The sequence below is a fragment of the Oncorhynchus kisutch genome, linkage group LG4 (assembly GCF_002021735.2).
Source record: "Oncorhynchus kisutch isolate 150728-3 linkage group LG4, Okis_V2, whole genome shotgun sequence".
In the NCBI taxonomy this organism is placed as follows: domain Eukaryota; kingdom Metazoa; phylum Chordata; class Actinopteri; order Salmoniformes; family Salmonidae; genus Oncorhynchus; species Oncorhynchus kisutch.
In genome coordinates this window covers 73,163,516-73,178,304 of record NC_034177.2, presented here as the reverse complement: position 1 = coordinate 73,178,304, position 14,789 = coordinate 73,163,516, and the positions used below count along the sequence as shown (strand labels likewise).

The window sequence follows — 14,789 nt, the reverse complement described above, 5'->3', positions numbered from 1 at the left end:
CAATCAGAGACAACGATAAACACCTGCCTCCGATTGAGAACCACTCCAGACAGCCATAGACTTTGCTAGATAACCCCACTAGCTACAATCCCAATACATACACACCAAAACAAAACACACAATGCAAAAACCCCATGCCACACCCTGGCCTGACCCAATACATGAAGAAAAACACAAAATACTTAGACCAGGGCGTGACAGAACCCCCCCCCCCCCCTAAGGTGCGGACTCCCGAACGCACCTCAAAACAATAGGGAGGGTCCGGGTGGGCGTCTGTCCATGGTGGCGGCTCCGGCGCGGGACGTGGAACCCACTCGGTCAATGTCTTAGTCCCCTCTCCTCGCGTCCCTGGATAGTCCACCCTCGCCGCCGACCATGGCCTAGTAGTCCTCACCCAGAACCCCACTGGACTGAGGAGCAGATCGGGACTGATGGACAGCTCGGGACTGAGGGGAAGCTCGGGAGTGAGAGAAAGCTCGGGAGTGAGAGAAAGCTCGGGAGTGAGAGAAAGCTCGGGAGTGAGAGGAAGCTCGGGAGTGAGTGGAAGCTCGGGAGTGAGAGGAAGCTCGGGAGTGAGAGGAAGCTCGGGAGTGAGAGGAAGCTCGGGAGTGAGAGGAAGCTCGGGAGTGAGAGGAAGCTCGGGAGTGAGAGGAAGCTCAGGAGTGAGAGGAAGCTCAGGAGTGAGAGGAAGCTCAAGCAGGTAGGTAGATCTACCAGATCCTGGCTGGCTGGTGGTTTCAGCAGATCCTGGCTGACTGGCAGATCCTGGCTGACTGGCGGATCCTGGCCGACTGGCGGATCCTGGCCGACTGGCGGATCCTGGCCGACTGGCAGATCCTGGCAGATCCTGGCCGACTGGCAGATCTGGAAGAGTCTGGCTGACTGGCAGATCTGGAAGAGTCTGGCTGAATGGCAGATCTGGAAGAGTCTGGCTGACTGGCAGATCTGGAAGAGTCTGGCTGACTGGCAGATCTGGAAGAGTCTGGCTGACTGGCGGATCCTGGCAGACTGAAAGATCTGGCTGCTCCATGCTGACTGGCGGCTCTGGCTGCTCCATGTAGGCTGACGGCTCTGGCGGCTTCTTACAGACTGGCAGCTCTGGCGGCTCCGTGCAGACTGACAGCTCCTTGCAGACTGACAGCCCCTTGCAGACTGACAGCTCCGTGCAGACTGGCAGCTCCTTACAGACTGGCAGCTCCTTGCAGACTGGCAGCTCCTTGCAGACTGGCAGCTCGGGCTGCTTCATGTAGACTGACAGCTCTGGCGGCTTCTTACAGACTGACAGCTCTGGCGGCTCCGTGCAGACTGGCAGCTCCTTTCAGACTGGCAGCTCCTTACAGACTGGCAGCTCCTTGCAGACTGACAGCTCCGTGCAGACTGGCAGCGCCTTACAGACTGGCAGCTCCTTGCAGACTGGCAGCTCGGGCTGCTTCATGCAGACGGACAACTCTGGCTGCTCCATGCAGACTGACATCTCTGGCTGCTCCATGCAGACTGACAGCTCTGGCTGCTCCATGTAGACTGACAGCTCTGGCGGCTTCTTGCAGACTGACAGCTCTTTGCAGACTGGCAGTTCCTTGCACACTGGCAGCTCTGGCTGCTCCATGCAGACTGGCAGCTCTGGCTGCTCCATGCAGACTGACAGCTCTGGCTGCTCCATGTAGACTGACAGCTCTGGTGGCTTCTTGCAGACTGACAGCTCTTTGCAGACTGGCAGTTCCTTGCACACTGGCAGCTCTGGCTGCTCCATGCAGACTGGCAGCTCTGGCTGCTCCATGCAGACTGACAGCTCTGGCTGCTCCATGTAGACTGACAGCTCTGGTGGCTTCTTGCAGACTGGCAGCTCCATGCAGACTGACAGCTCTGGCTGCTCCATGCAGACTGACAGCTCTGGCTGCTCCTTGCAGACTGACAGCTCTGGCTGCTCCATGCAGGCTGGCAGCTCTGAACAGGCAGGCGACTCCAGCAACGCTGTAGAGGAGGAAGGCTCTGGCAGCGCTGTACAGGCGGGAGACTCCGGCAGCGCAGGAAAGGAGAGAGGCTCTGGCTGCGCTGAACAGGCGGGAGACTCCGGCAGCGCAGGAGAGGAGAGAGGCTCTGGCTGCGCTGAACAGGCGGGAGACTCCGGCAGCGCTGTAGAGGAGAAAGGCTCTGGCAGCGCTGAACAGACGGGAGACTCCGGCAGCGCAGGAGAGGAGAAAGGCTCCGGCAGCGCTGGAGAGGCGAGGCGCACTGTAGGCCTGATGCGTGGTGCTGGTTATGGTGGTACTGAACCGAGAACACGCACAGGAAGCCTGGTCCGGGGAGCTGCTACCGGAGGGCTGGAGTGTGGAGGTGGCACAGGATGGGCTAGACCGTGAAGGCGTACTGGAGATCTTGAGAGCAGTGCTGGCACAGGACGTGCAAGGCTAGGGATGTGCACAGGAGGCCTGGTGCTTGAGGCTGGCACCAACTTCACCAGCCGGCTAACACGCACCTCAGGACGAGTCTGGAGCGCTAACCCAGGTGCCATCAAATCCCCGACACGTTCCGTTGGCCGAATTCCATGCAAAAAGCCCCAACACAGCAACTCCCTCATTTCTCTCTCCTCCAATTTCCCCATTAACTCCTTCACAGTCTCTGCTTCGCTCACCTCCAACACCGGCTCTGGTTCTGGTCTCCTCCTTGGCTCCTCACGATAAACAGGGAGAGTTGGCTCAGGTCTGACTCCTGACTCTGCCACACTCTCCCTGAGCCCCCCCCCAATAAATTTTTGGGGCTGATTCTCAGGCTTCCTTCCGAGTCGCCGTGCTGCCTCCTCATCCCGGCGCCTCTTCGCTCTCCCCGCCTCCAGTTCTTCTTTGGGGCGGCGATATTCTCCAGGCTGAGCCCAGGGTCCTTCTCCGTTTAGGATTTCCTCCCATGTCCAGAAATCCTTATAGCGCATCTCCTCTTTGGGCTGCTCCTGCCTGTTGACACGCTGCTTGGTCCGTTGGTGGTGGGTGATTCTGTTACGGTTTTCTAGGTGTGGTGAAGGAGAGTCGGACCAAAACGCAGCGTGTAGATTGCGATCCATGTTTAATCAAACAAACGTAAAACACGAAATAACACAAACACTACAAAAACAATAAACGTAATGAAAACCGAAACAGCCTATACTTGTCAACTAACACAGCGACAGGAACAAAGACACTAAGGACAATCACCCACGACAAACTCAAAGAATATGGCTGCCTAAATATGGTTCCCAATCAGAGACAACGATAAACACCTGCCTCCGATTGAGAACCACTCCAGACAGCCATAGACTTTGCTAGATAACCCCACTAGCTACAATCCCAATACATACACACCAAAACCCCAAGACAAAACACACAATGCAAAAACCCCATGCCACACCCTGGCCTGACCCAATACATGAAGAAAAACACAAAATACTTAGACCAGGGCGTGACACTTTCTTTTTGCATTATTTAAACCAAATTGAACATGTTTCATTTTATTTGAGGCTAAATTGATTTTATTGATGTATTATATTAAGTTAAAATAAGTGTTCATTCAGTATTGTTGTAATTGTCATTATTACAAATACCTTTATTTATTTATTATAATTTTTTATTTTTTTTTAAATCGGCAGATTAATCGGTATCGGCTTTTTTGGTCACTGGGGGAAAACTACCTGCCCTCCAGTTACACCTACACCACCCGATGTCACAGGAAGGCCATAAAGATCATCAAGGACAATAACCACCCGAGCCACTGCCTGTTCACCCCGCTATCATCCAGAAGGTGAGGTCAGTACATGTGCATCAAAGCAGGGACCGAGAGACTGAAAAACAGCTTCTATCTCAAGGCCATCAGACTGTTAAACAGCCACCACTAACATTGAGTGGCTGCTGCCAACATACTGACTCAACTCCAGCCACTTTAATAATGGAAAAATGTATGTAAAAAATGTATCACTAGCCACTTTAAACAATGCCACTTAATATAATGTTTACATACCCTACATTACTCATCTCATATGTATATACTGTACTCGATACCATCTACTGCATCTTGCCTATGTCGTTCTGTACCATCACCAATTCATATATCCTTATGTACATATTCTTCATCCCTTTATACTTGTGTGTGTATAAAGTAGTTGTTGTGGAAGTGTTAGGTTAGATTACTCGTTGCTTATTACTGCATTGTCGGAACTAGAAGCACAAGCATTTCGCTACACTCGCATTAACATCTGCTAACCATGTGTATGTGACAAATAAAATTTGATTTGATTTGAATGAAGTAAGATTAGGGAGGTAAATGCAATATATAGGCCATAGTGGTGAAATAATTTCAATTTAGCAATTAAACACTGGCGTAATAGATGTGCAGAAGATGAATGTACAAGTAGAGATACTGGGGTGCAGAGGAGCATAGTGCAGTACTGTAGTGCTAGGTTCATTTGCCTTTCCTGCCATGCACAAGCACACACATACAAATACGCATACACATTTACACACACGCAGTGGCTCTTATAAAACAGAAAATGACTGTCAGAGCCTAGCGTACATAATCAATCCCAACGTTTGGTGAAGTGATTCTCTTTATTACAAAGTCTCTACTCAGCAGCAAGCAGCACAGCAATCTGGAAACATCAAACTAGATTTTAAGAGTCTCTTGCCAACCCACGTCCACCTCCTATACCCTCTCTCTCTCTCCCTCCCCCCTTCCTTCCCTCCCTCTCTCCTTGGCCAGGCCTGAGGTTCCTTACTTTCTCTCCCAGGCCCTGTAAGACAACCATCAATGCTGTGGTTTGGAGGGCTGGGCAGGGCCGTTGGTCCCACGGGTCTCTCACACAGTAAAGGTTGTTAAAGACTATAGGCATGGCATGGCATGCTGCAGGTCTGGAAAGCTACAGTCGAGGGGGTGGAAGTGGTGTGTATGTCTACCATGGGAATTGCCAGGGACCTCACAATACGATATTTTTTTACAATACTTACGGTCCGATACGATATGCATTGAGATTCTCACGATTCTATATATGCATTGTGATTCGATACTGTGATTTGATTATAATTCGATGTTCCACCCATATGTCTGCTGCAGAGGGACAAGAGAGAGCCATGATAAAACGAGTTTGAATCAGTCATGGAAATAAGTGTTGAAACAAATTTGCTCCCTGTTTAAAAAGAAGATGGAGAACAAGCTATGAAGGAAAATACTGGAGTTTTGGTGCAGGTACAGCCAACTAGCGCAAAAATAATATTGCAATATTGTCAAAACGATACTATAGGATATATCGTCAAAAATAATATCCCGATATGTAACTGTATAGATTTTTACCCCCCATCACTAATGAATAATGGTGCCAGTGTGTGGATGTTCCCCCAAAAGCTCAGCAAGGCTAAAATATAGTAACACAATCACCAGCCTGAATACCCTTTATGAAGGTACTACAAATTCCTTTCACATGAGGTGGGGAAGTATCAAATGCTTTCTCTCACTCCCTCTCACCCACACTATCCCAGGGACTCCATTTGGCTCTCCCGGGAAGTTCCACCATTAGCCTGGAAAACCTCATTCTTAGTGGAAAATGCCTTGTGTTTCGTGACAGATGGATAATTCTGGCTGGATTGAGTCATTCCTAAAGTTAAACGTGAAAGTCAGTCAGGCCCTATTGTGACTAACCATCTCTCTAACTGACTTGTAGTGTTGCGGTTAACATGAAGGGAGGCAGACAAAAGGTAGAGTGATGTGATGAGCCGGCATAGTGAAGTGACGCATGATGATGACAGAGAGGGCTACGTCATGAAGCAGGTTAACTCAGTCCCTTTCTACATTCTGACAAAGTTATAGGGCTTAAATACCTGATGGGCTATTCATATATACACATGCAGGCTACATGCACACACACACACCCACACACAAAGACGAGCTTATTTTGTGAGCCAAATATGATCTCTGCTGACATGATCTTCTCAGTACAGGAGATTAATCCAGTCACGGCGATTGATATTGTCTCTCAGACAAATAGACAGTGAGAACAGGAGCCAGGACCATTCCTACTGTGACCCTACCCAGCGTGGCCAGGTCCTTTCTAACACAGGGCTGACAGCAGGCTTTACTGCTATAACCTCTGCTGATGGATGGGCTATAGCTAACAGAGAGCGAGAGCGAGACAGAGCGAGAGAGAGAGAAAGACAGACAGAAAGAGTGAGAGAGCCTGCCGATTGGCACAGCTGTCTAAGGCACTACATGCTTGAGGTGTCACTACAGACCCGGGTTCAATCCCAGCCTGTCGCAACCGGGAGACACGAGGGGGCACACAATTGGTCCAGCATCGTCCGGGTTAGGGGAGGGTTTGGCCTCCTGGGATTTCCAAGTCCCATCGCGCCCTAGCGACTCCTTGTGGCGGACCGGGCGCCTGCAAGCTGACTTCAGCTGCCAGCTGTACAGTGTTTCCTCCGACACATTGGTGCGGCTGGCTAAGTGAGCTGGTTAAGTGAGCAGTGTGTCAAGAAGCAGTGCGGCTTGGCAGGGTCGTGTTTGGAGGACACATGGCTCTTGACCTTCGCCTCTCTCAAGTCTGTAGGGGAGTTGCAGCAATGGGACAAGACTGTAACTACCAATTGGATACCACGAAATTGGGGAGAAAAAGGGAGAGGAGAGAAAAATAGATCCTCTTCACAACCACTAGGACTATATGAACTGCACACTACAGCAAATCCTTCCTTTAGTCTCTTCCAGTGGAACAGATATGACTCAGGTTGAGAACATCTTTGTCTCAATGTGGGGTGATTCAATTTCAGCAGTATGACAGAGGAGGAAACAGAGGAAAAGTAGATAGGAAAATATATATATTTTTAAAGTTCCAATCTAGAACCTAAAAGGCTGTCCCCATAGGAGAACCCTTTGAAGAACCATTTATGTTTCCATGTAGAACATTTTACATTTACATTTTTACATTTTAATCATTTAATCATGGTTATCCTATGTAGACAGCCAAAGAACCCTTTTGGAACCCTTTCTCTCCCTAAGTGTACAAAAATAGAAGTGTCTCTTACCTTCACAGATTCTGTCTAGTCGTTGGCGTTTCACTTTGTGTTTGTCGGGCAGAGCCATGTTGGCACTCCTCCTCTGTTCTCTTCTCCTCCTGTTGGCCAATCTTTAGGAAGCTAGCACTCTACCCAGAATCCCCCACGAGGCATGCCAACACACCACACACCTGTAAACACACAGACGAAAAAGAGAGGTGACACACAACAATCATCATCAGATCCATCCAAAAGACAATCTAACATGTAGACACTAAATGTGAACATCTGTCCTTTACAGAAGTCCATCACTGGGGCCAAGCTTCCTGCCATCCAGGACCTCTATACCAGGCGCTGTCGGAGGAAGGCCCTAAAAATTGTCATAGACTCCAGCCACCCTAGTCATAGACTGTTCTCTCTGCTACCGCACGGCAAGCGGTACCGGAGCGCCAAGTCTAGGTCCAGGAGGCTTCTAAACAGCTTCTACCCCCAAGCCATAAGACACCTGAACATCTAATCAAATGCCTACCCAGACAATTTGCATTGCCCCCCCTCCCCTCCTCTTTTACGCTGCTGCTACTCTATGTTATTATCTATGCATAGTTACTTCAATAACTCTAACTACATGTACATATTACCTCAATTACCTCGACTAACCGGTGCTCCCGCACATTGACTCTGTACCGGTACCCCCTGTATATAACCTTGCTATTGTTATTTTACTGCTGATCTTTAATTATTTGTACATTTACAAAACAAACATTTTAGGTATCTTTCTTAAAACGGCATTGATGGTTAAGTGCTTGTAAGTAAGCATTTCACTCTTAAGTTGTATTCTGTTGTATTCGGTGCATGTGACAAATAACATTTGATTTGATTTAATGGAACAAGAAATGACAACACAGAGTAAAAAAAAAAAAATGGCATTATCATCTTCAAAAATCTTGATCACATTAAGAAACCAAGGGCTGAGGCAAATGTGGGACTATCCTCTTTATTGTAAAGGATAGTACCCCGCAAGGACACATGGTGACCAGTAGAGGGAGTGCTATCTCTGAGCGCTGTGCAAAAATCTGACTGTCACGGCCAGACACCAAAAGCAAACAAACAAAAAAAACAGACACATGCAGATGAGCGGAACATCAATTAACTCATTGGTCAGAGATTTCCCTGTTCAGAGACTGATTCCCCTCTAAACCCTGAGGCTGAACACAGATACCTCACAGCACACACAAAGATACAGACATGCAAACATGTGCTCTCACCCCCATAGACATTTAGACTGGCAGCCCAATTCTTATCTTTTTTGCTATTTTGATGAATCATATCAGATCTTTTCACATCAGATCTTTTTATTTATTTATTTTTACAGCTGATCTGATTGAGCAAAATACCAATTAGTGAAAAAAATAACAGAATTGGGCTGCCTGTCTAAACACACCTAAAGACAAACTACTACTAAGGCAGAGTTTCCCAACCCTGGTTCTCCAGTACCCCCAACAGCACACACTTCTATTGTAACCCTAGACAAGCACACCTGATTTAACTAATCACCAAGCCCTCAATGAGTTGAATGAGGTGTGTTTGTCCTTGGCTACAATGAAAATGTGTACTGTTTGGGGTACTCAAGGACCAGGGTTGGGAAACACTGCCCTAAGGCGCGTGTGTCAAACTCTGTTTGGACCCCAGGAAGAGTAGCTGCTTCCCCTAATAAATACAAATACAAATTCCACGGAGAGCCGAGTGTCTGCGGGTTTTGGCACAACCCTTGTACTCGACTGATGAATTAAAGGTCACTAATTAGTAAGGAACTCCCCTCACCTGGTTGTCTCTTAATTGAAAGGAAAAACCAAAAAACCTGCAGACACTCAGCCCTCTGTGGAATGAGTTTGACACCCCTGCCCTAAGGGTATCCTGTCACACTGGAATGTGGGTCAGTTACTCAGCAGACATGCGGACTGTCTCAGCAAAATATAGGCAGGAGGGGAGGAGGGGAGGAGGGGACCAAGTGAGAGGGAGAAAGATGTGCTGAACTTCACTTTGAAAAGCCATATTAAAAAGGAAGTAGAAAACAGGAGTAATGGGAAACTAGCAGCATCCGCTTGCCAGGTGTGTGACGTGTTCATCTCTCTCTACAGTGATTAGGTTTGACATTTAAACCCTGTACACACACACACACAACTCCAATATTTTCTCACTCCCACCACTTCACAGCCTTTCTCTTCCTTTTATCCTGATTACTGTCTCAGTAATCACTCCATCTCTCCATCTCGTCATCTTTCTAATCACCCAGCTCATCTCATTTACATCCAAAGCGTTGTCTTGGACTCATAATAACCAGTGGTGGAAAAAGTACCCAATTTTCATCCTTGAGTAAAAGGTTAAGTTAATTGAAAATTACTCAAGTAAAAGTGAAAGTCACCCAGTAAAATACTACTTGAGTAAAAGTCTAAAATTACTTGGTTTAAAATATACTTAAGTGTCAAAAGTAAATGTAATTGCTAAAATATACTTAAGTATCAAAAGTAAAAGTATAAATAATTTCTAATTCTTTATATTAAGCAAACGACACGGCACAATTATTATTTACAGATAGCCAGGGGCTCACTCCAACTCTCAGGCATAATCAACATAATTTAGTGAGTCTGCCAGATCAGATGCAGTCGGTACGACCAGGGATTTTCTTTTGATGAGTGTGTGAATTGGACCAGTTTCCTATTCTGCTAAGCATTCAACATGTAATGAGTACTTTTGGGTGGCAGGGAAAATGTATGGAGTAAAAAGTACATTATTTTCTTTGGAAATGTAGTGGAGTAAAAGTAGTCCAAAATATAAATAGTAAAGTAAAGTGCAGAACCCCCAAAAATGACTTAAGTAGTACTTGAAAGTATTTATACTTAAGTACTTTACACCACTGATAATAACCTTCAACCCTGTGTCCTAACTGATCAGTGGATTTCTATTGAGGTATTGTGTGTGTCATATCTGGGGTATCCCAGAGAAACCATAGTGAAATATTAGCTTCTCTAATGCTGACAGGCCTGGCTGATGCGGTCCATGTGAAGGGAGAAGGGAGAGCTGTGACCACACTGGTCTGGAAAGGAGGGCGCTTGTTAATGCAATATTCGCTCAGCAATTGTGAGACTAGTTTCTCTCAAATGTTTGTCCTCGGGGGTTGAGACCTCTCAATGATTGGCAGCACTCGGGGGTTGTGTGTGGCTGAGCGTGTGGGTGTTTCAGTGAGAAAGACACAGGGGAGAGCCAACCAGTAAAAACAAAGCCCACTTCACAGCCCTCTTCATTGTCGACAACATCAAAGAGCCATTCCAGATTCTGAAGTAAGGAGGACTTGGAGAGTTAGATATTAGCCAGACTAGACGTGTCAAGCCTTCCTGGCTTTCCTTACAAAAATACTTTGGCTAAAAAGGTTGAAATAGGAAAACAATTCTGCTCTGTTCTTTGTCTCAGTGTCATCTAAAATCAATCACATTTTATTGGTCGCATACACATATTTAGCAGATGTTATTGCGGGTGTATTAAGACGAGAAATGTTGGAGTCTGGAGTATGTATAAATATATACAGTACCAGTCAAAAGTTTGGACACCCCTACTCATTCAAGGGTTTGCCTTTATTTTTACTATTTTCTACATTGTAGAATAAATCGAAGACATCAACACTATGAAATAACACATGGAATCATGTAATAACCAAAAAAGTGTTAAACAAATCAAAATATATTTGAGATTCTTCAAAGTAGCCACCCTTTGCCATGATAATAGCTTTGCACACTCTTGGCATTCTCTTAACCAGTTTCATGAAGAATGCTTTTCCAACAGTCTTGAAAAGGTTCCCACATATACTCAGCACTTTTTGGCTGCTTGTCCTTCACTCTGCGGTCCAACTCATCCCAAACCATATCAACTGGGTTGATGTCGGGTGATTGTCATCTGATGCAGCACTCCATCACTCTCTTTCTTGGTCAAATAGCACTTACGCAGCCTGGATGTGTGTTTTGTTGAAAAACAAATTATAGTACATTAAGCGCAAACCAGGTGGGATGGCGTATCACTGCAGAATGCTGTGGTAGCCATGCTGGTTAAGTGTGCCTTGAATTCTAAATAAATCACTGACAGTGTCACCAGCAAAACACACCCACACCATCACACCTCCTCCTCCATGCTTCACGGTAGGAACAACACATGCGGAGATCATCCGTTCACCTACTCTGCGTCTCACAAAGACTGATTCACGCAGTCTCCTCTGAACAGTTGATGTTACCTCTGCAGCAGAGGTGACTCTGGGTCTTCCTTTCCTGTGAGAGCCAGTTTCATCATAGCACTTGAAGGTTTTTGCAACTGCACTTGAAGAAACGATTTTCCGTATTGACTGACCTTCATGTCTTAAAGTAATGATGGACTGTTGTTTCTCTTTGCTTATATGAGCTGTTGTTCCCATAATATGGACTCAGTCTTTTACCAAATAGGGCTATCTTCTGTATATAGTTCCAAAAAATTGACATTTAACAAGGCACACCTGTTAATTGAAATGCATTTCAGGTGACTACCTCATGAAGCTGGTTGAGAGAATGCCAAGAGTGTGCAAAGCTGAACAAAAATATGAACGCAACATGCAACAATTTCAAAAATTTTACTGAGCTACAGCTCATATAAGGAAATGAGTCAATTGAAATCAATTAATTAGGCCCTAATCTATGGATTTCACATGACTGGGCAGGGGTGCAGCCGTGGGTGGGCCTGAGAGGGCATAGGCCCACTCACTTGGGAGCCAGGCCCAGCCAATCAGAATATGATTTTACCCACAAAAGGGCTTTATTACAGAAGTAAAACTCAGTTTCATCAGCTGCCCGGGTGGCTGGTCTCAGAAGATCCCGCAGGTGAAGAAGCCGGATGTGGAGATCCTGGGCTGGCGTGGTTACACGTGGTCTGCGGTTGTGAGGTTGGTTGGACGTACTGCCAAATTCTCCAAAATAACATTGGAGGCGGCTTATGGTAGATAAATTAACATTAAATTATCTGGAAACCGCTCTGGTGGACATTCCTGCAGTCAGCATGCCAATTGTGCACACAATTTGAGAGAAATAAGCTTTTTGTGTGTATGGAACATTTCTGGGATTTTTTATTTCAGCTCATGAAACATGAGACCAACACTTTACATGTTGTGTTTATATTTTTGTTCAGAGAGGCCAAAGGTATGGTCCTAGAGAGATGATAAATAGTGTCAGGTGACAGTGATGGTCATGAGCCTTCCCTGGGGTCACAGAGGAGGTGATGGCCAGGGACGTAGTGGAGCATTGACATATATAATACATGGGTGAAAGGTCATGAAACTATCTCTTTGATGGACACAATGTTAGACCCCCTCCACTGAAAAGGCTGAAATGTCAACTCCATTGAGAAGGTTGAAGGGTCAACATCAACAACGTTTGAGGGGAGAACTAACCAGGAGAGCGCCAGAGGAAACAGTCACTCAGAGGCCCTTTGAATACACTGGTGAGCTGTAACTCTAAGTGGACTTTTGGAACTAAACAATTACAGGGGCTTGTTCTGACAGAAATACACAGAGGTACAGGCTGGGAAAATAGTGCCCCCCCCCCCCCCCACACACACACACACAAATACAAACAAATGTCCAAGCACACACACAGTCATACAGAGGTTTCCAAGCAAACACATACACAAAAAACGCACATAGCCTCTGGGATTGTCCAAGTCTACTGCCAAGTGCTCAGCAACAATTTCCTGAGTGGGCTCACAGGAAGAGCTCTTTTAAAAGAGCTGAGAACCTGATTCAGGGAGAACACAAGTCTCTGGCCCAAAGAAAACACACACACACACACACAGACACACCCTCACACATTCATCACCACACCACTTTGGCTGTTTCTGCACTTTCAGCAATCCCCCTTCCCCTTTTAAAGAACACCCTACTAACTACCTCTCACAGTACCCTCAATACAGTCAGCCAAGCACAACACAGTAGGGATAGAATAACAAGAATGAACTGGGAAATAAGACAATACACACACACACACACACACATCAGTGTCTGTTGGAGTTTCTACAGTCTTAGAAAAAAAGGTGCTATCTAGAACCTAAAAGGCTTCTTCAGCTTCAGAGAACCGTTTGAAGAACCCTATTTGGTTCCCAGTAGAAACCATTGGGTTCCATTTTGAACCCTTTCCATAGTGGGTTCTACCTGGAACCCAAAAGAATTCTACCTGGAGCCAGAAAGGGTCCTCCTATGCCGAAGAACTCTTTTGCAACCTTTTTTTTCTAAGAGTGTAGAGGTGCAGTGGTTTGTTACGGCACCTTCTCCGTTAAACATCTGACCGTGTCAGATCTCACACGCTGTGCCGGTCTGGCACAGGGGGTAGTTGTTTTAACCAGGGAGGTACTGAGCATGTGGATGTGTGGTCATGTAAAAATCCACTAAAATCAACGCACGCACACACAGGGGATATTGACATATAAGTATAAAATGGATACCATGATATGAGGCTACAAAATGGATGGGGAGGTCATACGCACACAGTGTGTAGTATCACAGATGCGTCTTTGTGACCACTATAAGCAATTGAGCTGGCTTTTGATGACAGTGACACCACTTTAAAAGATCCACTTGTGATAAATCATGAGTAGGTAGGTCACCACAAATAATGCCGCAAAATATATTCACTTTAATTCTCACAGTTTTCCCAGATGATGTGTTCAACAGGGAAATGCCAAATCTGGGAGAAACATTTCAATCTCTGAAGAGTGATATCAAGTTTTCTTCAAGCTACTACACACTAAAATCTCTCTCTCTCTCTCTATATTCTTACCCACACTCCCTCTCGCTCTTTCTTTTTATGAGAGACGTAAGATGAAAGCCAGCTGCCCAATGTCAGGGGAGACCAGGCACAGAAAGAAGTCTTTGTGAATATCAAAAAAATTAGGTAGAGAAGGAAAGGAGAGGGAAAAAAATGGTGAAAGCTAAACTACACAGGAGGCCGAGTCCGTGTGGGCGATATTACAGGCTCAACGTGACACCAGACCAGAGAGAGAGAGAGAGAGAGAGAGAGACATAAAAAGAGGGGGGAGGGGTAGAAGGAGGGGAAGGTAGAATCTTGAGGGACTAGTTCTCCGTAGGAAATGTCTAGAATGTCGGTGGGTTTGGACTGTAAGTCAGTGAACACATCAGGAGGGATGAAGGATGAAATAAAACTACAAATATCATCCTGAACTACCAGGAGGTGTACAGATGTAATATCCCCTTCAGATAGAGCTGTACTACTGAGAGACAGCAAGAAACCAATGACAAATGTGTTATACCTGTATATTCATCTAGCAACACCGTGACTGCTAAGTAAATTATGAAAAAGAAATGCATATTTGTTTGGCGACAAACTGATAAGAATGGCGCTGATGAAATGGTAGTTGCTATGAGACAGAGAAGTAGAGGGATTCTGGCCTACCACTGTTCATTGTCCAGAGTGCTGCTTTCTTCTCCTGTAATCAGAGACAGAAAACAGAGCTTCCCAGGAGGCATCTGTCCAGTAGAATAACTTCGTAGTGGAGCTCATGGAAACAACTGTTGTGTTTGCCAAGTGTGCCCACTCATAATTATGTGTATACTGTATGAGCATGACTGAAGTGAGGATCCAGCAACCCCAGCAACGAAACAAAGACAGACCCATTTCTTCCCTTTCAGAAGGATCCTTACTCTATGCTACGGCATTAACAGTTGAGAGAACAGTTTAAACTTGATATATCAGCCTAGTTGGTGGT

At 46.0% G+C, this 14,789-nt stretch overlaps 1 protein-coding gene across 4 annotated transcripts in view; it reads right to left on the bottom strand.

Annotated features, from left to right (window-relative positions):
- The window catches only part of LOC109889971 (C-terminal-binding protein 2), a 120,325-nt gene that overhangs the window by 68,327 nt on the left and 37,209 nt on the right, over nt 1-14,789 (bottom strand). For all 4 annotated transcript variants that reach the window (XM_020481855.2, XM_020481856.2, XM_031823586.1 and 1 more), the window contains one exon: nt 7,032-7,192. In XM_020481855.2, coding sequence (XP_020337444.1) covers nt 7,032-7,089 — 58 coding nt within the window. In that variant the 5' untranslated portion in view covers nt 7,090-7,192. The remainder of the gene's footprint in view (nt 1-7,031; nt 7,193-14,789) is intronic.